The sequence below is a fragment of the Melozone crissalis genome, unplaced genomic scaffold (assembly GCF_028551555.1).
Source record: "Melozone crissalis strain CALT ecotype California unplaced genomic scaffold, PUWL_Pcris_2 ptg000088l_1, whole genome shotgun sequence".
Classification (NCBI taxonomy): domain Eukaryota; kingdom Metazoa; phylum Chordata; class Aves; order Passeriformes; family Passerellidae; genus Melozone; species Melozone crissalis.
The window spans coordinates 5,152,978-5,179,811 of NW_026535865.1; the positions used below are offsets into that span (position 1 = coordinate 5,152,978).

The 26,834-nt window shown below is 45.6% G+C and overlaps 1 protein-coding gene across 1 annotated transcript in view; it reads right to left on the minus strand.

Moving 5' to 3' along the window:
- Positions 1 to 26,834, minus strand: part of KDM4B (lysine demethylase 4B) — a 70,576-nt gene that overhangs the window by 7,902 nt on the left and 35,840 nt on the right. The window contains exons 9-18 of the mRNA XM_054291116.1: positions 18,273 to 18,469; positions 17,773 to 17,805; positions 14,627 to 14,796; positions 9,517 to 9,956; positions 8,366 to 8,486; positions 5,770 to 5,948; positions 4,255 to 4,477; positions 1,414 to 1,490; positions 855 to 910; positions 273 to 381 (exon numbers count right to left, since the gene is read on the minus strand). Of these exons, the coding sequence (XP_054147091.1) occupies positions 273 to 381; positions 855 to 910; positions 1,414 to 1,490; positions 4,255 to 4,477; positions 5,770 to 5,948; positions 8,366 to 8,486; positions 9,517 to 9,956; positions 14,627 to 14,796; positions 17,773 to 17,805; positions 18,273 to 18,469 (1,605 nt within the window). The remainder of the gene's footprint in view (positions 1 to 272; positions 382 to 854; positions 911 to 1,413; positions 1,491 to 4,254; positions 4,478 to 5,769; positions 5,949 to 8,365; positions 8,487 to 9,516; positions 9,957 to 14,626; positions 14,797 to 17,772; positions 17,806 to 18,272; positions 18,470 to 26,834) is intronic.

The following is a 26,834-nucleotide window of genomic DNA, read 5'->3' on the forward strand; positions in this document are numbered from 1 at the left end:
ACACCTGACTGCAGGTGGGAAGGAGTCCCAGGCTCTGCCCAGGGTACAGCATACTCCCAGAGAGTAAAGGCACATCTGGAAATCAGAGCTGCTTGTGTGTAAAAGCACTGACAGGGCTCAGCAGACACAAATGCAGCTTTTGTTTGGAAATGAAAGCGCGATCACCTCCAATCTCAGCTGCTTCACGAACCCACACAATGATTTTCTGTCTGGTTACAGCTTTTCCCTTTGGCTCCTGCTCCCAACCACTGTCCCCAGGAAAAGACACCCACCAGTTTCCACCTCTGCTCGGGGATGGCGCTGATGTCCACAGGATGACGCTCCATGACATTGAGGAAACGCGCCTCAGGGACAGCGATGGCACAGATCACATGGACCCACCTGGAGAGCAGAGAGGAGACACAAATCAGGGCCTGCCATCATCTCAATGAAATGCTCAGGAGGGCAGTTAACATTTCCCTGCCTCCTCAGCATCGAGGCACATTTCCAGGGGTTGGCAGCCGTGGCACTGTTCCCCATTGACTGTTAATCAGGGTGGCACAAGGTAAATGTCTCTGGAACAACAGAGATCAACCTTCCCCTACACCTGATATTGCACAATGCTAAACATTCTCTGAGAAGACTTTTCTCTGAGAAACAGCCACATTCAGCAGGACTTCAGGAGCTCTGCTGTCAAGCAGCCTGGTGCAGTGTAGGGCAGCACAGTCACTCGGGCTCATTCTGCCAAGTCAGCGAGGAGCAGCTCCCTCCAGAACCCCAGAATTTGCTGCTACACTGAGCATTAAGACCAAATTCACAAGACAAGGAGATCAGGTGCAGCATGGAAGGAAAACACCCTCAGAACCAGCACTCACCGGCCATCAGTGGTCATCTGGAGAGCTCCTCCCCTGAGATTGCACAGGCAACATTCCTGCGGGAACACAACTCCTTCAGAACGGGCCCAAAAGCTCTGCCAGGCTCTTCATCCTCCCCAGAAAGTGCCTACACCCCACATGGGATGTCAAAGGCAATGTGAATCCTCCCCTCTGTGTGTGTGGGACAGTGAGTGGGTGACACCAGCAGTGCCAGGGGTGCTGTGCCAGCCCTTAGCACTGTCCATCTCCCACATGGGATATCAAAGGCAATGTGAATCCTCCCCCCCTGCTTGTGTGGGGCACTGGGTGGTGCCAGCAGTGCCAGGGGTGCTGTGCCAGTCCTCACTGCTGCCCACACCCCACCTGGGATGTCAAAGGCAATGTGAATCCTCCCCCCCTGTGTGTGTGGGACAGTGAGTGGGTGACACCCGCAGTGCCAGGAGTGCTGTGCCAGCCCTTAGCACCGCCCATCTCCCATGTGAGATGTCAAAGGCAATGTGAATCCTCCCCCCTGTGTGTGTGTGGAGCAGTGGGTGATGCCAGCTGTGCCAGCCCTTACCGCTGCCCAGGCGCCGGCCGAGCACCGCGAGCAGGACCAGCCCTCGTTCACCAGCTCTGGGCGTATCCCGTAACAGCCTGCAACAGACAGAGCCACAGCCTGTCACAGCAGCCCTTCCTCAGCACCTCTCAGTTTCACTCAGTTTCCCTTCTCATGGTTTTTCAGTTCAGAAGCAACTCTGAGAGCGTCTGAGGAACTCTATTCCAACAAAATTGGAAGTGGGACCAGCAGGTCTGAAAACAAACCAACCAAACGCCTCCACAGGTAAACCCTCACATTTGTTTTTCACTTTTCTAAGGACTACAACAGCAAGACTTTGTTTCTTTAGGCAGGAACTGGGCTCCAAAGTGATGCCCACTCCACACTGCTGGAGTGCACTCACAAATGGAAACAGGGAAGGCCACTGAATTTTAGCAAGGTTGAAGCAGTTACTTTTGCTGAGTGGTGTTATGAGGAAGGACAAGGGCAAGGAAATTAAATACCTGCATTCCACATGGTTAACAGTATTTAATTTATGGTTATAGGAAGTCTTAAAACCATCTCATTCTACAAAGCATGAATTACTGTAACATGCAAACACCAAATCCTCCTACAACACCACCAAAATAGTAAAGTGGTATTATGCCCATTATAAAGACAGGGAAATAAGAACAAAAAAAGTCCTTAAAATTCTGTAAAAGGCACTGAGGTTTGTCACTGAAAACAATGGGGGAAAGACACAAATACAGTTTTGGAAAAGTAGATCTATGTGATTCCTGCAAGCTTGTAAAGTGAGTGGCAAATTGAAGATAAGCATCTCAACTAACACACAGCTCAGTACACCCAGGCTCTATCCCTCCTAACAACATCTCATCCAGCCTTCACCTGTCCTAACAAACTGAACAGAAAATTTCAGCTGGGAAGAACAGTCTCAAATTACTGAATTAAACTTAAAAGAAGACATTCAGAAAGCACTGGAATTGCCACCACAGCCTGATTTATAAATACCATCCACTTAACCAGATAAACAGCATGTCAAAAAAAGTCAATACTATGGATCTGCAGCTGCTCTCCACATCTGAGGTCTCTTTTCATCACATGGCAAATCAGGGCAGCAAATTCTACCCAGGCTAGAACAGGGATAGGGGTGATGAGTCCAAAACCGAGCTGAGGGAGAGCCAGACCCTGAGCACAGCCTCAAGCTGCAAATGTGGAGGTTTAGATTGAAATTTAGGAGAAATATCTTAATGGAAAGGGTTGGAACAGCCTGCCCAGGGCAGAGGTGGAATCACCTTCTCTGGAAGTGTTAAAAACATCCATGGATGTAGCACCTGGGAACATGGCTACTGATGGGCAGGGTGGTGGTGCTGATGTTTGGACTTGATGGCCTTAAAGGTCTTCTCCAACCTCAGTGATTCTGTGAGGGCAGAATAGTCCCATTTACCTCACCCCAGGTTGTCCCATAGGGATAAAGCAAGAAAAATCTGCTCTTTTTATGGATTTTTCAGTGCCTCAAAAGCCCAGAAACCTTCCTAAACCTTCCCCTCTCTGTAGGGCCCCCTCCTGGAACCCAGCACAGTTTGAGAGGGCACTTCCCAAGAACACACAGGCTGCCAGCTGCTTTTACAGTCAGCCAAGATACACCTCACCACTGCAATCCTGCAATAAAAGCAAATGGATTCTCTGCAGCAAAGTCAAAGGGATGTCACAGAGCACAAGGAAACAACCAGGCACTGGAGCCTCCATCAGATTTAACGCCCGTCCTGTCCTACCCTCAAGGGGAGAGTACAGCCAAAATATAAAGCTGAATTTCTCTAAAAAAAGATGGATCTCAGGTCTGAGCCTGCAGATTAACATCATCTTGCCCACAGCCCTCTATCCTTAAATAGAATTTGGCCACAGAAACCATTCTATAGGCTGGACTATTGCAGGTCTAAGGATGGACAAGATGCAGGAGCACTGAATTGTGAAGGGAGGATGAAATTTTCCTCCTCACGTCCACTCTGCATCCCATGGCCTGATTAGCCAGAAATGACCATAATCAGGGATTCAGCACAGAAACAAAAGTTGCTTCCAGTTCCCCAGCCCTGCTGAGCTGCACGGGGACCTGCAGACTCTAAAATTGGAACAACAAAAGTAATTCCAGCTGATGCAAGTCAAATAAGATTCCCCATCTGTCAAGATCAAACAGCTGAACAGTAATTCGTCACAAATGTTAACTGGATGCTGTACAATCTCCACTGAAGGTACACTCCACCAGGATTAATCAGATCTTCTTTTAGACATAACTATCAGGGAAGCAAACAGACATATGTTCCCTTTTGCAATCAAGTGCCATTACTACAAACACTATCACAGACACTAATAAAATATATCTCAAACTACTCCATAATCTCTGCTGCATGCAAGAACAATATAGCCTCCCCCAGCAGAACAATATTGGAACAAAATATGTGAGAAAAAAGAGTGCAATAAAGCCTTTGAGTTCTGCTTTATTACAAAAAATGAAAGGTATCAAAAGAAAGAATCTTTTCTCTGAGACAGAGAAGAATCAGCCAACAAAATAAGCAGTAAAAAGAATATTGGTGTGTATTTTTAAGATCACTGGCTGCCAAGATGGACTTGAATACACAGATGTGCTTTGAGAGAAAGGTTCCCTGCCCATGGCAGGGGATGGGAACTGGATGAGCTTTAAGCTCCGTCCAACCCAAACCTTTCTGGGATTCCTGATATCCTTGTACCAAGAAAGATAAAAATGGGAGTGACAGGATACAAACCTGCCAAGAAGGAACTCAAATACAGCAGCACCCAAACTCCTGATTTCTGGGGACCCAAAGGCTTTGAGGAAGCTGAAACACTCACTAGCATGAACCTGCAGGCAGCATTTGGCACAGGATATCAAGGGGCTGGTTCCATCCTCTCCAATGTAGGAATTTGAAGGAAGGGGCTCGGTGTTTTCTCCACTTGAGGTAAAGCACATCTCTGGGATCAGGGGCTTGGTCTTCTGCCCGCACTTGGAAAGGTGCACGAACGAGGACGGCTCCCCTGTGGAGGCTGGGGCAGCTTCCTTCTCCACCTGTGAGGACTGCAGAGAAAACCCCATCACTGGAACCTCCTCTTCCTGGCCATGGTGCTCACTCTCCACCCTGAGCACTCCCCTTGCAAAAAGGTCACCCAACACCTGGCACCAAACAGCCAACAAACAGCCTAAAATCCTGATTCCCCCCTTGCTTCTCCCCCTCTTCCTCAGGCATCAGCTGGGATCTGTAATTTGTTGTGAAAGTTCAAAGAAGCATTAGAATAACGAGCAGCTTTTCCTGGTTTTCTTCTGCAGAAAATTCCTAAATTGCAGCTGAAAACACCAAGGAAAAATAAAAAGGAAAATATTACTAAAAGCAAGGCCTTCCCTCCCTCTCTCCCATCCCTTTGGCATCCTTCACTACTTTTCCTGCAAGAAGTTCTCCTGAAGGACATTTCAAGGTTTCTGGTAGCTGACAGAGTTAATAGCAATGGATAAAACCAGCTCAGCTGCACCCAGTTTTCCTCACAACAGCCAGCAATCAGAACAGATATTTTATTTTCAGTCTGTATAATAAATCAAGAGATTTTATTGAAGGGGGAGGTGGGTTCTGCTTTCCTCAGGAAAAGCTTCCAACACAGCTACAAGTATCTAAGGCACGAATTCCTGGTGGGCACACAAAGCCAGATTTGGCTCTATGTGAGAACAAATCAATGCACAACTGCACAAATAACTAATTCATCTGATGAATTTTGCCTTTCTGCTTATAACATCTCCCAAAGCATATTGGTAGCTTCCAAAAAAAGGTGATGGATGTGCTTACTCAGTAAATTTTTATTTTGCGGCTTGTTTGCATAAATTCAGCAACTCGGGCCCGTATGGAAACAGGAGCCTGGTGTGACTTTTCTCTGCATGGAACAGTGTTTGCAAAGCTCTTTCAGTGTGATTTCAAAATGAACACTGAGCAAGCCAGAGAAGCCAGGAAAGATAACAAAAAAGGCTCCAGCCACTGCCAAATCCAAACACATTTCTTTGGTGTGCAAATTTGTGTGGGTTTGTCTGTATCAGAAATGCCTGTACCAGAAATGTCTGCATCCTAACTCAGCCATGTGAGCAGTGGCAGAGGTTTAGGTGAGATATTAGGGGAAATCTCTTCATGGAAGGTGTGGTCAGGCAATGGCACAGGCTGCAAGAGAACTGGGGTCAACATCCCAAAAAAAACATGGATACAAAACCCATGGATACAGAGGGGAGATGTGGATTTAGGGTGAACACAGTGGTGAGGGATTGACAGCTGGACTTGATCCTAGATCCATTTCCAACCTTAATGATTCCCTGTCTCCGTGATGAGGAATTACCTGGTTATAGGGGTAGAAGAGGGTGCAGACAGCACAGTATGGCTCACTCAGGGCAGCAGCTGCATTGAACTTCCTTTCAGCTGGGAAATTAAGTGCTTTGTTCTTCCACTGGAAGGAAAGTAAAGATTTCAAAGCCTCTGGATCACTCATATCTTCCTCTCCAGAAAATGGAAACATTTCTAGAATGAAAAGGGAAAAAAGAAATCCCAAAACAATGAGCAGTAAGTAAAGGCAAAAGAGTTTATGGTTAGAAGAGGCAAAAGGAGCAAGGGTGAGTTAAACAGCTCAGGTCTCAACAACACAAGAAGTGCAATAAACAAAAATATTCAACTCCTCCATGGCCTCCCATATGCCTATGCCCCAAACATTTCCTTAAATGGACAGAATATCCCCTTTGGGGACACGATACACAAGACAGGAGCAGCAGTGACCTGAAGGAATTGGCCACGAGGAAGGAGAGAATGGAGATTTACTGCCTTTGTAACTCCCTCCCCTTTCCAGCTGTGAAACCTCCACCATCCTTTTCATGAAGATTTCATTTGAACTTTGTTAAGTTCTTTATTTTATAAACCTTTCAAAGGTCCTTGGCATTTCATGATTAAACCACTGCTGAATCCATCTGTGGCAGTCTGGGGGTCTGAGTTCCTTACCCTTCCTTATGAAGGAGCTTTGAGTCACTGCAAGTGTTAAAGACATTTTCCACACAAGGCTGAGTGTAAATCACTCCCTGCATCACCAATCTGCAAAGTTTCCAAAAGAACAGGGAACTCAACAACATCTTGGAAGAACATTATCCCCAGAGCTCAGCACATTAAACCAAATTGTTCACTGCTTCACTGTTAATTACTGGAAATAAGCAGTTTATGTTCTGCTCTACAAGTCTAAGTCTCCTCCCCAGTTCTCCCTCCCTTTGAAGATTTTCTGACTCTTGGGTTACCTGAAAGGATAAAAGGAACTTGGAGTAAAATGTTAATGGCTGAGTTTACATCTCAGATTTTAAATGTTGCCCATAACATATTTGTCAGACAATGTGGAAATATTATTGTGTTTTATTAATCCCTTTTTTAAGGTGATGAGTGCTGGGTGTGTGGCTCTGTCACATTTCATATGAGGGTTACCCTCTAAAAAGTGTTTATTTATAAGACGTGAATCAAAACCCACATTTCTCCAAATTTCAGTCGAGGCACATCAGGTGACAGCGCAGGATTTATGACACCATTGAAATCAGTGAAAGCAGCAGCCTAATCCAGAGTGACAGATGGAGAGAAGAAAGGGAATGGCTGTCATGTGCTGTCACCTTGGCTCCTCCCAGGATGGATCCACAAGGCATTCAGGATGGCTCCCACATTGCAAACAACTCGTCTGGGCTGAATCTTTGTGTAAAATGTGCATTCCCTTAATTTACATGCTCACTGTTCCTGCTGCAGCCTGCAGCTCATCCTGCACATCATTCCCTGGAAAAGCCTGGGGTGCAGAGAGCTGCCTCTATTCCCTGGTGGGGAGGGAAGAATCTGTTTGATCAGATTCTGCCCACCAGAGCTGTAAATCACTCCCCAAGAAATGCCAGCTTCCACAAGAGCTGCTCCTGCTCCACCAGCCAAGTCCCCAAACAGCATCCAACAAGTCAAAGCAGTGAGAAGAATCTGCCTAATGAGGATCCTCCAGCTCTGAGCTGGTTCCAAGGTCTCACACCAAGATAACAAGTCTCAGCTGCCTCTGCACACTTAACTCCATGCTACACACTTGGAAGGCATCAAATGCATCCTCCTTGGTGAGGAAGGAGCTCTGTGAGTTCAGGGGAAGCCTTTCCTGCAGGAGGAAAGGCAAGAAAAGGCTCTAAAATCAATGGCTGCACTCCTGAAGGAGGCTGAATGGGAAAGATGATGTCCTTTGGAATGAGGAGCTGTGAACAGGGACTGTCAGCTACACCCACGTGCCTGACCCAGCACACAAAAGCTCCTTGCTGGGGCATTGTCCATATTCTGAGTAATGCGGAAAAGGCCTCAAAGTGGGAAATTACACCACAAAACAGTGAGAGGTAAGAATCTTTTCTTTCCCTTTGGTCCAGACTGTTGGAGACTGGAATGTGGGGAAAGAAGAATCAGTGATGTAGAGTTAAACACCAAAAAACATTATAATTCTCATTTCTGCATCTGCCAAGGAAAGTTGGACCCCAACACTGATGTGAATTAGGAGGCAAGAAAAAGCTTAGAACTGACTTTCCTCACACGCATGAGAGCAGATCTGACCTCCACTGCCTCCAAGGACCAGCTCTCACCCCACTGCAATATCCAAGGCAGAGCTTTGCCTTTAAGATATTATTTTCTGCAAACTTTTCTTTTCCCTTTGCCCATAATGCTGCCTCATTCTGCAGCCAGCAAAATATTTTTCTTGAGTGAAAAAAGGGTGGGAGGCGAGAAGCGACACCTCCCACTGGAGAGTTTTGTTTCCAGCTGGGTTATCAAAACGGGAACACGCTGCATTTCCTACCAGCTCCGTGTAACACAGAGTTTCAGGCCACCCAGTTTTGTCAGAGGCTGCAGCAGTTCCCAGGCTCAGACAGGACCTGCCCAGGGCCCTGGTGCTGCTCACTCACCCTCGTCACTCGAGGTCTCCTGTTTGACCACGGACAGCGGGGAACGCGTCGGGGGCTTGCCCAGCGGGTGCCGGCGGCTCTTCTTGATCTCCATCTTCATCTTGGAGAAGGCAGAAGCAGCCTGGAAGGAAGCACAACAAGCTGGATGGGCACCCCAAAGCAGGGAACAGGACAAGAGAGGCAGAGCACCTGTCAAAGAGAGCTCTTGGATTCACACAGAAAGCTTTTCTCTGCCTTTTGGCTGAACCACTGAAGGCTTCCGAGCCAATTCCTGGAGCAGATAAAAGCCAACGCCAGCTCTTAAAAAGTTGGGTAATCTACAGAGTTTTCTTCAAATCAGGACAGCCTCAGAACATCTGCAAGCTGCTAATTCCATCAGCTCATGAAAAGTCTGCTCAACCACATACACAGCTGGGAACTCCACGGAAATCGTGACTCATGGAATCCCAGACTGGTTTGGGTTGGCAGGGACCCAAAGACCATCCAGTTCCAACCCTGCCACGGGGCTGCAGACCCCTAGACCAGGTGGTGCTTGCACCCAGCCTGGCCTTGGGGCTGTCCTCACACTGGCCACCACAGCCTGCGAGCTGCTGACTGTCACTGTCACATTTTCTGGAAAAATCCCTGCGCCCAGGATCTCTCTCCTGGGAAGCTGAGGAGAAGCCTCAGAGAAAAAGGAAAACAATATTATCTCATTGCTTCTCCTGTGTTTTGCCGCTTTGGAATGTCATTGGACATTGTTTACCAACAGGTGATTGTTTCATTGGTTTCATGAGAATTGTTTTGACTTATTGGTCAATCACAGCCAAACTGTGTCAGGGCTCCGGAAGGAGTCACAAGTTTTCATTATTATCTTGTTAGCCTTATGTAAGTATCCTTTCTGTATTCTTTAGTATATTATTCTTTAATTTAATATAGTATCATAAAATAATAAATCAGCCTTCAAGAATACGAATATACACTCCAAGAATCCTCTCCTCAACAGCACCACAAATGCCATTCACCAGCTTTATTGACTTCTAAGAGTAATTTGACAGCAGCTGGCACTGAGAACTGCGCTTGAAAGTTTTTGTTCGTTAAGATGAACAAACCAGTTTGCAAGTGAATCTATGGAGTCAGACTGATCATTCCTTCCCGCCACAAGGACTCACCTCAGCGGCGATCTCGGCGCGCTCGGCCTCGGCGCCGTCCTGCTCCTTGCCGGGGCCCTGCTGGCGCCAGCCCAGCCCCTTCTGCGTGGCAAACTGCTCGAAGGCCTGCTGGCAGGACATGTGCTCCTTGTCAAACACCACCTTCTTGCTGCGGGGCACCACGTACAGCATGGGGATGATGGGCCGCGGCCTGAAGTCGTCCTCCTCGGCCGGCGCCTCCGATGGCTGCACCACGTTCAGGGGGGCCGCGGGCCGGGCCTGCTCCGGGCCTGGGGCTGAGGGGGGTCCTGGGGGCCGTGCTGGGCCTGGCCCGGCCTCGGGGGGCGGCTGGGGGGCCGGGATGGGCCCTGGGACAGGCCCCGTGGGCTGAGGGGGGAACAGCTGCTTCTTCTTGCGCTCGCCCTTGGCCTTCGGGGGCCGCGCCTTGGCCTTGCACTCCCCTGTGGAGAGAAAGGCGACACTGAGCCCTGAAATGCTGGGAATGCAGCATTGCCCTCCCTTCCCAGAGCTCCCTGGTGGGCTAGCACATTCCATCATGGAATTACTGCTTTCCGTCCCTTTCCAGAGCTCCATTCTGGGCTAGCACATTCCACCATGGAATTACTGCTTTCTCTCCTTCCCAGAGCTCCATCATGGAATTCAGTAGGTTCCATCATGAAATTCAGCATTTCCCTCCCTTCCCAGAGCTCCCTGATGGGCTAGCACGTTCCATCATGGAATTACTGCTTTCCGTCCCTCCCCAGAGCTCCGTGCTAGCACATTCCATCATGGAATTCAGCATTGCCCTCCCTTCCTCGAGCCCTGTGCTGGGCTAGCACGTTCCACCATGGAATTGCTGCTTTCCCTTCCCAGAGCTCCATTCTGGGCTAGCACATTCCACCATGGAATTCAGCATTTCCCTCCCTTCTTACAGCTCCATGATGGGCTAGCATGTTCCACCATGGAATTCAGCATTTCCCTCCCTTCTCAGAGCTCTGCTGGGCCTGCACATTCCACCATGAAATTACTGCTTTCCCTTTCCAGAGCTCAGTGCTGGCTAGCATGCTCCACCATGGAATTGCTGCTTTCCCTTCCCAGAGCTCCAATCTGGGCTAGCACATTCCACCATGGAATTGCTGCCTTCCAATGAGCGCTCTGAAAGCTGCACACACTCAGCTGTGCCTCAGCACTGACCTAGAGAAGCCACTTCAGAAAGAAAATACTTGTGTCATTTCTATGGACTATTAAATTCCTGACTGGAACACAAAGGCTGCGAAAAGCAACGTTTCCTGGAGGGAAAATATCTAAATCCCTAGGAAACTGGACAGTGTGCCAAAAAACCTGTAATATGTCACATTAGCCATGACTCTGTGCTTCAGGTTTTTTGTCCTCCAAAGTCAGGGGCACAAAACCATCCACTGGAGCACAGGAATGAAATATTTTTGTACCATTAATAAAATAAATATTTAAACAGTATTTTTTTATCTTTATGCCTTCCTTTTCTAGTCTCTGTTTTTCTGTATATTCACATTAGCACAGAAATACATGTGTACATGTGTATTCCTGGGCTGTATATGAATAAATATAAATAAAGACATACATCAGGAGGTGTGCTCAGATTTTTTTTTGCTGATAAGGAGGTGCAATCAAGAGTTTGGAGACCCCCATTGTGTATCAGTAGTTTGCTGCTCCCTGTGTTTGCAAGCACAGCTCTTATCTGGGTATTACTGTGTGTTAATGTACCCAACAGCCCCAGGAAATGAAGAACTGAAAAAAAGATACCTGAATCATTATTACCCAAAGATTTCTGCTATCAAGCTTTTTTAAAAAATGCTTTTAAAGCATAAATCAGGTGCAGCACAGAGCTCAGCTGGATCCTGAGATATCCTTTACTCACACCCATGTCCTTGTTTCTCCCAGCTCACTGTCACTCGGTTTATCTGCACAGCCCTCATGGATGTGACAACACTTCTTGAGCAGATAAACATCTCAGCATTGTCACCAGAGGCAGAACTGGCCTGTAAAAGTCTTCTCCACCTCTCTTCCCTGTGAAGGGATTCACACACTCCCGTTTTACAGCAGGGATTAAAATTCCTGCTCTCCACTGAGGGGAGTCTCCAGTTTGGGATAATCAGGGACAGCCTGCTCACCCCAGAGAAGAAGTTTCACCAACCCCAACCCACCCAGACCCCTCCACTTCAGGCTACACCAAACCTGACCAGCCCAACCCATGAATGGAAAACCAGAATAACCATCACACAATAGAGGTTTCTGTATGAAGAAGGGTGAATAATCCCACAATAGGATAAAGTGCCAAAATCCCTGCTGAAATCCCCTAAGGATCACCTTAACCCCAGCACTCCACAGAAGTCTGATCACTTTATTTACAATTTACACTAACTTATAAAAATGGGAACAAGTCCAGCTCAAATAATTATAGTTGTACTCATGTAGGCAGTCCCTCAGATAAACTGGTTTGTTCTATCACAGAGAAAGGAATATTGAATTTCCTTAGAGAAACAAACATATTGAATGAAAGGCAAATTGGATTTCTCCCCAGTTGCACAAAACCAGATCATATTTACTCTCTATACACTCCAAGAATTCTCTCCCCAACAGCACCACAAATGCCATTCACCAGCTTTATTGACTTCTAAAGGGTAATTTGACAGCAGCTGGCACCAAGAACTGTGCTTGAAAGTTTTTGCATTACGATGAACAAACCAGTTTGCAAGTGAATCTATGGAATCAGAAGCCAGGAAAAAGCGAGGAAGAATTCCAAGGACAGTCTATCTGGTTATCCTGAACATTTCCAGGAAGGAAAAGGACCTGAAGGCACACATGCACAGGTGGGTTCAGAAGGAATGTCTTTCCTGTCCTTCCACTGCAGAAGGATAGCAGCTGTGGGTAGGACATGAGGAACTGCAGGTGACACAAGGAACATGAGTGGCAGAGCTCTGCTGCCACAATCTGGATCCTCAGCAGAGCTCAGGAAACTGGGGAGCAGCTGAGGGAGCTGGGAAGGGGCTCAGCCTGGAGGAAAGGAGGCTTAGGGGGGATCTTGTGGCTCTGCACAGCTCCTGACAGGAGGGGACAGCCAGGGGACAGCAGGCTCTGCTCCAGGGGACACCAGGACAAGAGGGAACAGCCCCACACTGCCCCAGGGAAGGGTCAGGCTGGACACCTGCAGGAATTCCTCCCTGGAAAGGGCTTGGAAGGGGCTGCCAGAGAGGTTTGGAGCCCCCAGCCCTGGAGGGGCACTCAGGTTTGCAGTTCCCCTGCTGACTCACAGGGGGATTTCTGCTGCTCAGCACCCCCAGACAAGGGCAAAGCATCAACACTCTCCTTCCTAACGTCCCAAGACAAGCTGCTAAAATTCTAAATCTATAAATAGCAACATAATAAATTATGAATATAAAGCTGAGTCATAAAAACCAAAAGTAAACACCATAAGGGATCTGGGTCAGAAATCCTGAAAACCTCGAGTTATAAATACTCAGCTTGTCCAAATAACCAACACAAAGCACAAGACCTACTTTGGAACCATGACTACTTTGAAATCTCATTCTTTCTCCTTCTCAAGGTCATGTCTTCCGGTGTAATAGAAAATGAAGCCAAATTAAAACCAGGGAAATAAAGAAAGGAAGTGCAGGAGGGGGTGGGAACAGAATTACCACAAGCAGGGCCATCCAAACAGATGCTGTTTTCTTCTTCAAGATGAAACCCTGAGACACTGGTGAGAGGCAATGCAGACAGCAGGATGTGGAAAACTAGAGAAGCCATTGGGATTTAATTGCTGTATTGCAGTAGGAAAGCTGAACATTTGCAAGCAGCCACACCAAGCTGGAGTTTGCTCCAGTGGCACTTCTGCAATGGTGCTGAAAATAAGCTTTTCCCTCCTGAGCCAACAGTTACAGAGCTCTTCAGAAGTAGTGGAAGTGTATGATTTGGAAGCCATTCAGCCAGAACAGAGTTTTTATTATTCCTTGGCCATTCTAATGATCTCAGATCTGTCCTTGTCACTTATCTCTCGTCTCCGAAGAAAAATCAGCATTTTCGGGCCATTTATTACAAGCATCAAGTGTTAAACTTGTACAAGAGCTAAGAGCAGACAATTTAACACACTGCTGATGCTCTCAAGCTTAGGGCAATAGAAATTAAGTATCTGCACTGTGCAACAATGGTTTTCCAACTCCTTATTTCCCATGAAAAGAGAAAATACACTGTCTAGCTGAGAGACTGAACAAAGCCCTCAATGCTCTTCCCAGAGCTTCCACAGATTTCCTTTATGATCATTATCGAGGTTCTCTAAACAGTTTGCAGCATCAGTTTCTCCAAATGCTAAACAAATAATGGATATATACAATAGATGTGAATTAATTCCCTCTAAGTGCTGGAGAAGCCTCAAAGAGGGAGTGAGTGTGTCACAGACATAAAAATCACTTCACCACACATCGGGGGGAAAAGCAGCTTTTTCCCAGCAATAACTCCAACCTTTTCTACACAGCCAAGAAAAAGGTGCAACAGAAAGAGCCCCCTGCACAAAGGGGACTGGACGTGCAGGAGGAATCCCAAAGGACTGGGAGTTGTCATGGCCTGGTTTTATTTTCAGCAAAGGTTTTATATTTCATGCAGAGGAAGCTGCAAAGCTTCCCTGCCGCAGCTAAACTCGAAGAAACCCAAGTGGGACTCGTGCAGCAGCTGTGGATCCCACCCAAACTGAGCTCTCTGAATTCAGTCTCTGAAAAATGGGAACATAGGGAGGGGAAGAGGAAAGATGAATTGCACAAGGCAGCGCATAAATCATTCTTTTTCAGGGCAGGACACAAAAATACATCTATTTGTTTCTCTATGAAATAATTTAAAATATTCCTCACATAATATATATTTTTTACAATCCTGGAATAGTTTGAGCCTGTAGAATTTTCAAGCCCTGCCAAAAAAGCTATTTGGATTGAATCCTTAAAGGGAGGAAAAAATCAATTGCTGCTGTGAATGATGACATATTTCAGTGAGTTTTTAATATTGGGGAAAACTCTGCTGATATTTCAACAGAAATCAACAGCAGCAGACAAGTTATTCACAGAGGTGTTTCAGAGCTCACCCCAGCTCCTCACTGCTCTGGCCTCACCTTCTCCCTCCATCCCTTTGCTTCTCTCCTCTTCCTCCAGATCTGGCCCCCTTTTCAGCTCCTCTTTTACTTTCACATCTTCCAAGGCAGTTTCAATAGCCATGACATCCCCAAGAGATTTCTGATCCTCTGTTTTGTGTCTTCTGGGTTGACTCCTTTTTCTGTGAGACCTGAAAGTACAGAAGTGTGATTTGACATAAAAGAACAGCCTTCAAAATAGAAAACCATCACTGACTTTAAAAGCTGAATAAAAAAACAAAAGGATCTTCTTTGCAGAGAAAACACAAGGTAGCTAAAATAGCTACAGGGCAGAAGAGATATCTGAAAGGGAGCAGATGAACCTTGCATAACACAACATTTAAGATCCATTCACAGCAGCCATTAATTGTCTGGGTTTCCTGAAGAGCTTTTTCCTACCATTACTAATGTAAGCTCACAAGCTGCAGTTAAAGTGATTTTAATTGTGTTTTCAATCTATTTTGCTTGTATTTCAAAATACAGATGAAAACTTGTTTAAATCTCTCTTTCATCCTCTGCCTCCATTCCATTATTTCTTTTCATTCTGTCCGTGCCTCCCTTTGGCAAACTGCTGGAAGTCTGCAAAACATCATCTTCCAGCTCTGAGACATTACCCAGCACTGCCAGTTCCCAAAAACACACCATAATGAATGCTCACAGCACAATCAATAGGCAGTCTATGATTTTTCAGCAGTAAATTCAGAAGGTCCAAGTCCTTGAAGAAATCTAACTAAAAAATATGCTTATTAATAAGAACAGACAAATACTAACGAGGCAATAGCAATGCTGCTCATTCTTTTTAAAGTCAATGCCACTAAGGCAAAGATTACAGGAGCCACAATGCAAAGAGAAATGGAAATTCAGAAGCCAGGACAAGATTTTTGGGCTGGGAACAGTACCCTGACAGACAGACACTCCCTACTGCTCAAGAGGGACAGGGAGGGAAAATTGGAAGAACAAGAGTCAGAAACTTGAAAGTCAAGATAAATGCAGTTTAAGAGGTGAAGGAAAGAATTAAGAAAGAAAGAATTAAGAAAGAAAGAAAGAAGCCCAGGAAATCCACTCACCACCTCCCCAGGCAGAGCAGTGCCCAGCCAGTCCCCAAAAAAGGCACCTCAGAAGCCAAACCCCTCCCTCCTCCTCTCCCCCAGTTTTTATTGCTCCCCATAACATTTTATGGCGCAGAATTTCCCCTTGGCCACTCAGGGCCAGCTGGGTCCCCTCCCCAGCTCTCACCCAGCCCCAGGGTCCCTCTGGGCCAGAGTGGGACCAGATAAAGCCTTGACACTGTGAAGCAACAGCCAAAACTTCAGAGCCCCAAATCCCAGTCACTCCATCCCAGCCAGCCCCAGCACAGGGCTTTACAGAATCTGCAGAATTTCTCCTTGAATTTCAAGTTTAAATCTAACAAGCTCTCCCTTTCCAAAAGGACTGATTCAGAAACTTGTGATTTTTTCCCCATTTTCAGCATGTAGGCACTTCTTCTTTGGTTGAAAGCTGCATTTTCCTTACAGCCTCACATCCATCATTGTGTGACAGAGACTAAAACACACTTTACTCATCAGTCCCAAAGTCTAGAAAAGCTAAAAAGCAGCTCCTCATCCTCAGAGCCCAGAAAACTCAGCTGCTAATTACATTTGGAGCACAACAGAGTTAAGAGCCCTTAATCAGCCTTTAAACTGACAAAGAAGGGAGAAAAAAATTCCACCTGAGCTGAATGATGAATAGAAAAGCAAGCTGATCCATATGCACAGGGACCTCTAATTGCCAGACTCTGAGCAGATGGTGGCCCTCCAAGAGGAGCTGGTGCCTTCACACCTGCAGGACAGCCACCAGCAGGAACAGGGGCTGAGCCCACAAGGATCAGCTCTGCTCTTCACCCATACTCCAAGAACACACCACCTTCCCTGGGAGGGGAGTGCAGGGTGGGAGGTGAAGATAAAGCTGTAAGACTTTGCCACTGCAGCTGGAATGTTCTGTGGCTGAAGGAGGAGTTGAGTCAAGCGTTACAGGCTGGTTTTAGCAAAGTGTGCTTTACTCCTGTGGTGTGGAAGTGCCAGGCAAAAATTACAGCACAGAGCTTTATACTCACAGGAGAGAAAAAAAGATCTGTTTTGCAGTGCTCTTCTCACTCAGGGGTTGTGGGGGAGAGAGGCAGAAAGCTCAGCATTTAAAGAAAGTGCTTCCAGAACTACAGGCTGAAGGCTGAGCACTTCCAGAAGTGAAGCTGTTCTGTGTCTGACAAATTCACACAGCAGAAATGAAATGGGGACTGGACTAAAACAGTCTCATGCTGAAGCCATAAAGTAAACAAAGTTGGGTTTTTTAAGGTAACCAAGTCTGACTGACCTTAGAGAAGAAATAACACCTCTCTGCAGAGTTTAAAAGCTCCATTTTTCCAAGAGAGCTGACAAAAAAGCAGCGTTTGTACTCTTTGAAGAACAGAACCACAAAGTGACTTAAATTAAGTAGCTACAACTGTGAAGGTTTGGGCAGAGGTGAATCCCATCCCTCCATCCTGCTGAGAAAAGTCAGGCTTCAAGTAAAACCATGTCTTGGAAAGACATAAGCACAGGAGAAAGTACAGCTAAGGAGAATTGAACAGCTTCAAAACTCCTTCAGGATAATGCTGGAATAATCCAGGAAATGCTGAATAGATAAGCAAAAAAAAGCACCTGGATCTTTTGCAATAGGCTCAGGCTGAGACAGAGGCTTCTCTGCAGGGTAATAGGCTCAGGGAGGGAAAATAATCCTTGGTGTTCATACAGCACCTTCCAGTGTGCACACCAGCTGCACCAGGAACCTGAACAGTCCCAAAACTGCAGCAGCACTGCCACCAGTGAGCAGCTCCCTGTCCCCACCCCAGTGACACCACACACCCCTGCCAGCCCAGGAGAGCAGCTCCAGAGGGAAAACCAGAGGAGCCATCAGACAGTTGAGGTTCTCCAGTGATGGCGAGCACAAAAATCCAAACCAAGGTGAAACCTGAGGAACCTCAAGGCCTGAATATTCCCTGAGGGCATTCATAAAAAGCTCAGTGACTGAGGAAAAAAGTCCCAGAGCTGCTATTTAAGGGATTGCCAGGAAAAAGAATGAAGGAGTTGATGTTGCTGAGGGAAGTCACATACCGGTGTTTGTTGTCCTCTTCCTCATCTCCTATCCTATAAAGCAAGATTCCAACAGGAAAAGGTTAGCATGCCAAATTTTCAATTCAAGCATGCTGTAACACACAAAAATCACAGACTTGTAGAAAATTAATACAAAGATCAAAGGAAGCACAGAAAGGCATGCATTAAATCCCCTTTGCAACTGATGGGCTTTTTAAAACTCCTGCTTTCTGATCAGTGAAGCTCTAAATGTTCACTATAGATTTTTTTTGTGTCTTCAGGATAAGAGATGAGATGTGAGGAAGCACGAAGTGTCCCACTTTGAAAAGCATGTGCTTTTATAACATGGGAAGGAAACAGGACCACGAGGGACACATTACCCCAGACAAACGGCACGAGGAACCGTATGAAAAGAACAAAGGCAGAAAATAAAAGAGTTTGAACCATCTCCATGAAGAAGTGCAGCATTTCCAACTGAGCAGTTGAACTCCAGGCAGGGCTCAGCCCCTCTCTGGCTTTACCTGCGGAGCAGCTTTGCCTTCAGCTCTGCCTTGGTCTCGTTCCAGGCATCCAGCTCGGGGCTGCTCAGGGCCGTGGGCTTCATGTGGTCCAGCACTGCACTGTCCTTGCCCTGCTTCCAGAGCTCGTAGCGTTCTGGCTGCAGCACCCTGACAAACACGTCCATGGAGATCTTCACCATGTCCTTGCGGCACGTGCACTGCAAGAGAGCCCACAGGGTCACAGGAATGGCATTGGCCAGGGGAAAACCGGCTCTCCCCACACTGCCTGCTCCTGGAACGCCAGCTGCCACTCCAACACTCTCCAAGGTTGGTGGAAAACTCCTTCCCAAGGATTTGGTTCTCCCTCCAAGCCCCCCAACAAGCCAAAGCCTCCTGGGAGTGGCACTGCTCGAGTTCTGTGCCGCAGGCATTCGACACAATTACTCTGTCTGGTCCTGCCCTCAAGCCCATTTCCCTCCACCAGCCTCTCTCTGGCAGAGTTCTCCAGGCTGAAAAGATATTATTGGTACCACTTCATAACTCAGAAAAGCCTTACAGGAACCAAAGCCTGACCTAGAGCACAGGGCAGTTAAACTTCATAATGATACATCCTGACATGGCACAGCAATGCTGCACAAAAGGGAAGAAATAAAAACCCTGCAGTAACTATAACCTGCATCCAAAGCATGAAGTGGGAGAAAATGTGCTTTATTCATTTCAGCTGGCATATGCTCATTAAAACTAACCTGGAGTCCCACCCCTGCCATTGCACAGAGAGGACTCACAGGTGGTTTTCCTTGGATGATTCCCTTTGCTGTGACGGATCAACAGACTGAGTGCAGCAAAGGGATTCTCACCCTGGGCACTGATGGCAGCCTCAAAGAGTCAGCCTTTATAAACTCCATCAGAAGAAGGCAGAGGATGGAAAAGGACCCAGGAACCCCCAGGTGCCTCTGGGGGCTGCAGCCACAGCTCTCCTGCTCTAAGGTGAAAAGCTTTGCTTGCATTAAATTGCTTTTCAACTCCAAGCTGAGGCTGAGGTAATTGGAGCCACTTTGCAGGATTGATTTGGGGTTTTTTCCACCTTTCCTTCATACCTTTTCAAAACCATTCTATCCATTCTTTCGGCAGAAGTGCCTGAAATTAAACCTGCTTCTCCCCTTTCTCCCTTCCCTTTTCACCACCATCACTAAATAATTTATGGCCAGAGTTGAGAATTCACTGAGAGAGGGAGAGAGGAGAGTCCTTCTGCACAGTTCTCCACCATCCCACACTCTCCAGCTCCTGTTTCTCACTGTGCAGGGGCTGGGGCAGTGCTGGTAACCCCAGTGTGCTGAGTGGGAAGGAGCATTTATGGACAGGCACTTTCAGGAAAACTCCATTTAATGAAAAACAGCTGAGACCACAAAGGCTGGAAATGCAATCTGGCCACAGCATGGCAGGAACACAGATGGCACCCAGGCTTCCAACCCCAGCCCAGGCAGGAGCTTCCCACAGCACCTCCCTCAGTGCTGGCCTGAGGGACTGAGCAGATTTCCCTTAAGAAAGTTTAAAAGCACCTGTGCAGAGCTAAAAGAGGAACACAAAGAGCAGCCCCAGCACAGCTCTGGGGATTGACCTCCTCAGAGGCTGAAAAATGGCTTCAAAAGGGAGCTCTGCCCTTGGTGATGCTGAGCTGGACCCAAGGGGTGCAGCACAGACCCCCCCACACCTTCAAATCTGCCAGCACAGCCCAAGGCACTCAGGGCAGGGGCTGCAGAGCAGTTCCAGCCCCAGAGGCTCCCCCAGCCCCTGGGCAGAGCTGCAGAAGCCCAGGCTGAGCTCTGGGGATGCTGCTGGGCTGCACTCAGCACTACCACTGTGGCGCCCACAGCAGCCAAGCTCCTTTCTGTCCACAAATCTGCCATGATGGATGTTTATATTTCAATTTTAATTTAATTCTATTGCTTTCACAGCAGCCAGCATGAATAATTTACAAAGCCTCCTTCCTCTGGGGCTCCTTCTGGAGCGTGCAGTGCTGTTTCCTCAGCTGCTGCAGTTGTGTCACAGCCACATGCCCAGCATGGCCAGGACATTGTTCCATGCCCTTCCTTCAGACAGCACTGGGATCCTGCTGATGCTTCCAACACAGCTGGAGAAGGGAATGTTCTGTGTGTGTGAGAGAATGGGGGAGACCAGGAGGAGAGTGAGGGTACAGGAGGGTGAGGAATTGCCTTTGCAATCAATCCCTGCTCTGGTTGTTTCCTGGCAATGATCTCCAGTCCCACACCCTGCCTTCCCCCTTCCACACACACAGAGCTGTATTTCTTTCAAAGTGCTTCACTGTGGTCATAAACACATGTATTTCCTAAAAGACATTGTGCCTACACTCCCATCTCTTCCCTCCCTACCCCAGTTTCTGCAGAATATATCCTCCCAAATTCCCTCCAATTCTAACACTTTTCTATTCCACTATTATTAAACTTCATAGAAAAAAAACCCAAAAAACTAACATGTCTACACTGAAACACCACCCCTAAGGAGAGATCTGAAACCTCATTTCCTTTACATGAGACAAAACTGAACCACAAAGCTCCAGTCTGGGAATTCACAGAATTCCTATGGATCAATAATAGCCCTGAGAAGGATTTCAGGGTGATGTGATCACCCAAAGCACAGCACTGAATGGCAGCACGAACATTCTGTGCAAATGGCAGTGAGAAATTCCAGGAACCCTCAGATCCCACCCAGCACCTTCCCCTCTCCCCTCCATCCCTCTCAGCCCTGGGAGCAGCAGGGCTGGCAGAGCCACAGATCAAACAAAGGAATAAACAACAGAATATTCATAATGGCATCTCCAAGGAGCCACTGCAAGTCCTGAAAATGGGAGTGGAAAAAAACAAACAAAAATCAACAGCTTTAGGGTCAGTTCTGTGCCGTTGGCTGCAGGGGAGATGAGACCCAAAAGAGCAACAAGAGAGGAGTTTCCATATTCACCAAATCTGTAGGAACTTCACTCATTCCACTCTCTGAAAGCTTTTCCCAGCCTCACCTCCCCTTTTCCGTAAGTTAATGGCTTTATTAACTATAAGCACATGGAAAAATACTGTAAGGAAATGCACAATTAAACCTTTTTCCAGCCTAAAACCACAACATTCTTCCTTTCCTCATTATTTTATTATCTGCAGCTCTAATTTGGAGCCTGTGGTAAAATATGTGACCACACCAGGAGCCCTGTCCCATCAATTCTAACTCCAAGACTGATAGGGGGGAATTTGTGGCTATGCAATGTACAACCATTATCTTATTTGCAATATTTTTAAACATAAAAACACAAATAAGTCTCTATAAAATAACAGTCAAATAAAATGGCTGTCTCCTTGAAGTCATAAAATCAAATGATTTATGGAAAAGTGCAGACTCATTCAACTTCAACCTTCAGCAACAGTTTTGGGAGGATATTTCCCTCAATTCCCAACTATTAACACTGAACTGAACCAGTTCCAGCACACAAGAAAGGTTAATGGAAAGTAATCCTTTTCCTTACGCAGAAATAGTCACCAAAAATTACATATTTTAAGTGACACCACTGGTTTTCATGGACAAAACCCTTCATATTCAGATGAAAGCAGTTGGTAAGACTCAGCTGAGCCTCCCACTTTCCCTTAATGGAAATTCATCCATCACAAAACCCAACATGCTCGAAATTGAAGCTCTTTCAGCTTTTAAATGCCAGACTAAAATCTTTGCTCAAAGCTTTTCTACCTGCTTTACAATAAAAATGAAGCCTAAAAGCAAGTTCCTGGGAAGGAGGGGTGGAAAAGGAAAGGCAGCAGAGGAACACAGACAACACCTCCCAGCTTCTCCCTGGGCATTTCCAGAGAGAAGAATTTCAGCTTTTGGGAGAAACAAATCCCCAGTACCATCAGGGCTTCCAGCCCTGCTAACCAGCAGCAGGAATCCAGTTTGTTCCTATATCAGGTGTGTTTCTGGGATCCAACAGGACACAAAAACCCAGTTTGGGGCTCCAGGTTCCTTCTCCTCACCCTCAGCCAGCCCAAGAGAGCTCCTGGAAGATGAATGGCAGCAATTCTGGGAGTGAATGAGGATTCAGCTTGGAGGAGGAGGAGGAAAAGCCCAAAGTGCACAGTTGTGTGTTTAATGCTGGTGGTTGGAAGCTCGTGGGAAGGAAGATGAGCCCTGACCCCCCGTTTGCAGAGTAATTAGCGGTATCAACAACAACCCAGCTCATTAGCAAACCCACTGGAAACCCTTCAGAGCCTCACAAACAAAACCATTAGGAAGGATTGCCATGAACCCCCTGTCCTGTCCTGGCTGCAGGGCAGCATTGCTGCCTGCCTGCTCCCCTGGCTGCCCCAGGCTCCCGGAGCATCCCTGGGGTGCAGGAGTGGGGCTGGGGCACAGCCACCCCTTCCCTCCCTTCACACACAGCATTGTGGGGCACAGAAATGCGCTGGGAGCATTGTCCCAGAGCTGGGATAAAAAAAAAAAAAAAAAAAAAATTAAAATATTATCATATTAAAAATAAAAAATAAAAAAAATAAAAAAAAAAAATAAAAAATTAATTAAAAAATAAAAAATAAAAAATAAAAAATAAAAAATAAAAAATAAAAAATAAAAAATAAAAAATAAAAATATGATCCCAGAGCTGGGATAAAAAAATAAAAGAAATCAATAAAATAAAAAATATTATCATGTTAAAAATATAAAATAATAAATAATAAATAAAAATATTATCCCAGAGCTAGGATAAAAAAATAAAATAAATCAATAAATTAAAAATGTTATCATATTAAAAATATAAAATAATAAATAATAATTTTAAAAAACATTATCCCAGAGCTGGGATAAAAAATAAAATAAAAACTATTCTCTTATTAAATATATAAAATAATAAATAAAACCATTATCCCAGAGCTGGGATAAAAAATAAAATTAATAAATAGAAAACATTATCCCAGAGCTAGGATAAAAAATAAAATAAATTAATAAAATAAAAATATTATTATCATATGGAATATATAAAATAATAAATAATAAATAAAAACCATTATCTCAGAGCTGGGATAAAAAATAAAAGAAATCAATAAAATAAAAAATATTATCATATTAAAAATATTAAATAATAAATAATAAATAAAAATATTATCCCATAGCTAGGATAAAAATATAAAATAATTCAATAAAATATATTATCATATTAAAAATATAAAATTATAAATAATAAATAAAAATATTATCCCAGAGCTGGGATCAAAAAAATTAAATAAAATAAAAACTAATATGATATTAAATATATAAAATAATAAATAAAAAACATTATCCCAGAGCTAGGATAAAAAATAAAATAAAACAGTAAAATAAAAAATATTATCATATTAAATATATAAAATAATAAATAAAAACATTATCCCAGAGCTAGGATAAAAAATAAAATAAATCAATAAATAACCCATGCCAACACCCAGAAGGAGCTGCTGGCACTGAGCCCCTCCACGGACATTCAGCCACCTCGCCCGGCACTGGAAATCCTGGAAACCCCATAAATCCAGGATTGCTCCTGCTCACAGAACCCCACTTTGTTTTTTCATTAACAAAAATCCTGCCCAGAACCTCCCAGCCAGAACTGCAGGAGAGGGGATCAGAAAAGAGCTGATAAAACAAAGCTTCCAGACAATTTCCAAAAAATAACCATCCCCTTTCCACCTCAGCACAAAAAAAGCTGTAAATGTTCCTTTTTCTTGCACAGAATCAAGAGCATTAGGAGTGTTTACAAATAATACAAGAAAATAAGTATGAAGAAAGGTGGAAGAATTTGTACAAGAGCAATTTTGAATCTGTCTGATGGAAATAAACCATGGAAATGTTATTCCATAATAGATTTCTTTAATGTATTCCAAGCTTAAAAGGTCTAATTAGAGTAAAAGAGCAATTTTGAACATCTGACAAAAATAAACTATGGAAATGCTATTTCATAATAGATTTTTTTATGTGTTCTAAGCTTAAAAGGTCTAATTAGAGTCAGTTGAGGCATAGACACAAAGTAATGCAAAAATACAGCTCTGATTTGCCTTATTTTGGGGACTAATTTTGCAGTATTACCAAACAGATTTCTGCAAAAGCCTCACAAGTTTTATGTTCTTGGGAAATACAGACATATTTCTTGGGAAATACAGACATATTGAAGGGGAAAAAAATCTACCAAAATGTGAATAGTAAGAAGAAAGCTTCAATTTTAGCTGGAAAATTATATGCTAGACAACATGAAATCACAGATATTCCAAGTGTAAATTTGAGATTGTTTCTATATTATATATACAGTACAGAAAAAGGAGTGAGCAGAAGGTTTAGAAGCAAGAAGCCATGTAAAGGATCCTGGGATGAGGTGAAAGCTGTTTATTTCAGAGCCCAAAATGCAGGACCTGGGCAGGAAGGGCAGCCTGACCCTGTTTTATGTTGAGAGAGAGAATTCCAGCAGTTTTTCTGGAGTAAACAGGAGATAAAGGAAGGTGTGAAAGTGGCAGCCAGCAGGAACCCAGACCTTCTCCAGGAGTGGCTGCACTTAATTGAAAGGAAAGTGCAGAGATTGTTCCACTCCCATCCATTTATTTTCAGTCCGGTTTGCCAAAGAAATAGAAAAGCTGAGGTGGGATTTGAATTTCTGCTAAAACTCTGAAAGGGTGTCTGAATAGCAGGAGGCTCACTGTGACTACAGGGAGGGCACTTCCTGAAGCCCCTGCTTTAAAAGGGTTGTTTGGGCAAAGACACAGCTGTTAAATCCTCTGGTGGTGCCATCCAAGGGTTTTCAGAAACAAAAAGCCAGGCAGGAACTGCAGGCTCATGGTGCAAAATAAAAAGAAATTTAATAAAAGATATAGTAAGGAATGAAAATTATAATTTCCTGCCTTTCACTCAGCAGCTTTTTTCAACAACCAAACAGAAAAAAAAAAATCTGACAAATGGAAGACAAATGGCTGAGGAACTCCAAGTACAGAGAACAAAGGGAAATATTTCTCCCTAATTCCTAAGCTCTGCCTATGCAGGCAAACATTAACTGTGCCATATACAAATAAACCCATCCCTCCTCAGCTGAATCAGGAATGCTGAAGTCCAAAGCAAATATTTGGATTACAGCTGACTCTGAAACATTGTTCCAGGATCTCCAAGGCTGTGAAAACCCCTCTGAGCTCCCTTCTCCTGTCTCTTCTTGCTGCACTGTGACACTGACACCTCGTCACCAAACAGGACTGCAGCTCCCAGGAGCATTCCCTGCCAGAGCTCTGGAATGGGATGAAGCCACAGCACAACCCTGGGAAGGGCTGCTGGCAGCACATGGGACCAGCCCTGGCACCCCAGGATCACTGGGGGTCTCTCCATCCCCAAACAAGGATCTGCTGCTCACCTTTACCCCAGGATCACTGCAGGTTTCTCCATCCCCAAAGAAGGATCTGCTGCTCAGCTTTACCCCAGGATCACTGGATGTCTCTCCATCCCCAAACAAGGATCTGCTGCTCACCTTTACCCCAGGATCACTGGGGATCTCTCCCATCCCTGAACAAGGATCTGCTGCTCAGCTTTACCCCAGGATCACTGCAGGTCTCTCTGCTGCTCAGCTTTACCCCAGGATCACTGGGGATCTCTCCCATCCCCAGACAAGGATCTGCTGCTCAGCTTTACCCCAGGATCACTTCAGATCTCTCTGCTGCTCAGCTTTACTCCAGGATCACTGGATGTCTCTCCATCCCCAAACAAGGATCTGCTGCTCAGCTTTACCCCAGGATCACTGCAGGGCTCTCCCATCCCGAAACAAGGATCTGCTCCTCAGCTTTACCCCAGGATCACTTCAGATCTCTCCCATCCCCAAACAAGGATCTGCTGCTCACCTTTACCCCAGGATCACTGCAGGTTTCTCCATCCCCAAAGAAGGATCTGCTGCTCAGCTTTACCCCAGGATCACTGGATGTCTCTCCATCCCCAAACAAGGATCTGCTGCTCACCTTTACCCCAGGATCACTGGGGATCTCTCCCATCCCTGAACAAGGATCTGCTGCTCAGCTTTACCCCAGGATCACTGCAGGTCTCTCTGCTGCTCAGCTTTACCCCAGGATCACTGGGGATCTCTCCCATCCCCAGACAAGGATCTGCTGCTCAGCTTTACCCCAGGATCACTTCAGATCTCTCTGCTGCTCAGCTTTACTCCAGGATCACTGGATGTCTCTCCATCCCCAAACAAGGATCTGCTGCTCAGCTTTACCCCAGGATCACTGCAGGGCTCTCCCATCCCGAAACAAGGATCTGCTCCTCAGCTTTACCCCAGGATCACTTCAGATCTCTCCCATCCCCAAACAAGGATCTGCTGCTCACCTTTACCCCAGGATCACTGGGGATCTCTCCCATCCCTGAACAAGGATCTGCTGCTCAGCTTTACCCCAGGATCACTGCAGGTCTCTCTGCTGCTCAGCTTTAGCCCAGGATCACTGGAGGTCTCTCCATCCCCAAACAAGGATCTGCTGGATCCTGGTACTCATTTACAGATACAAGAGGATTTATCCACTGTTAGTTTCCCACACTACTCTGCAGCCA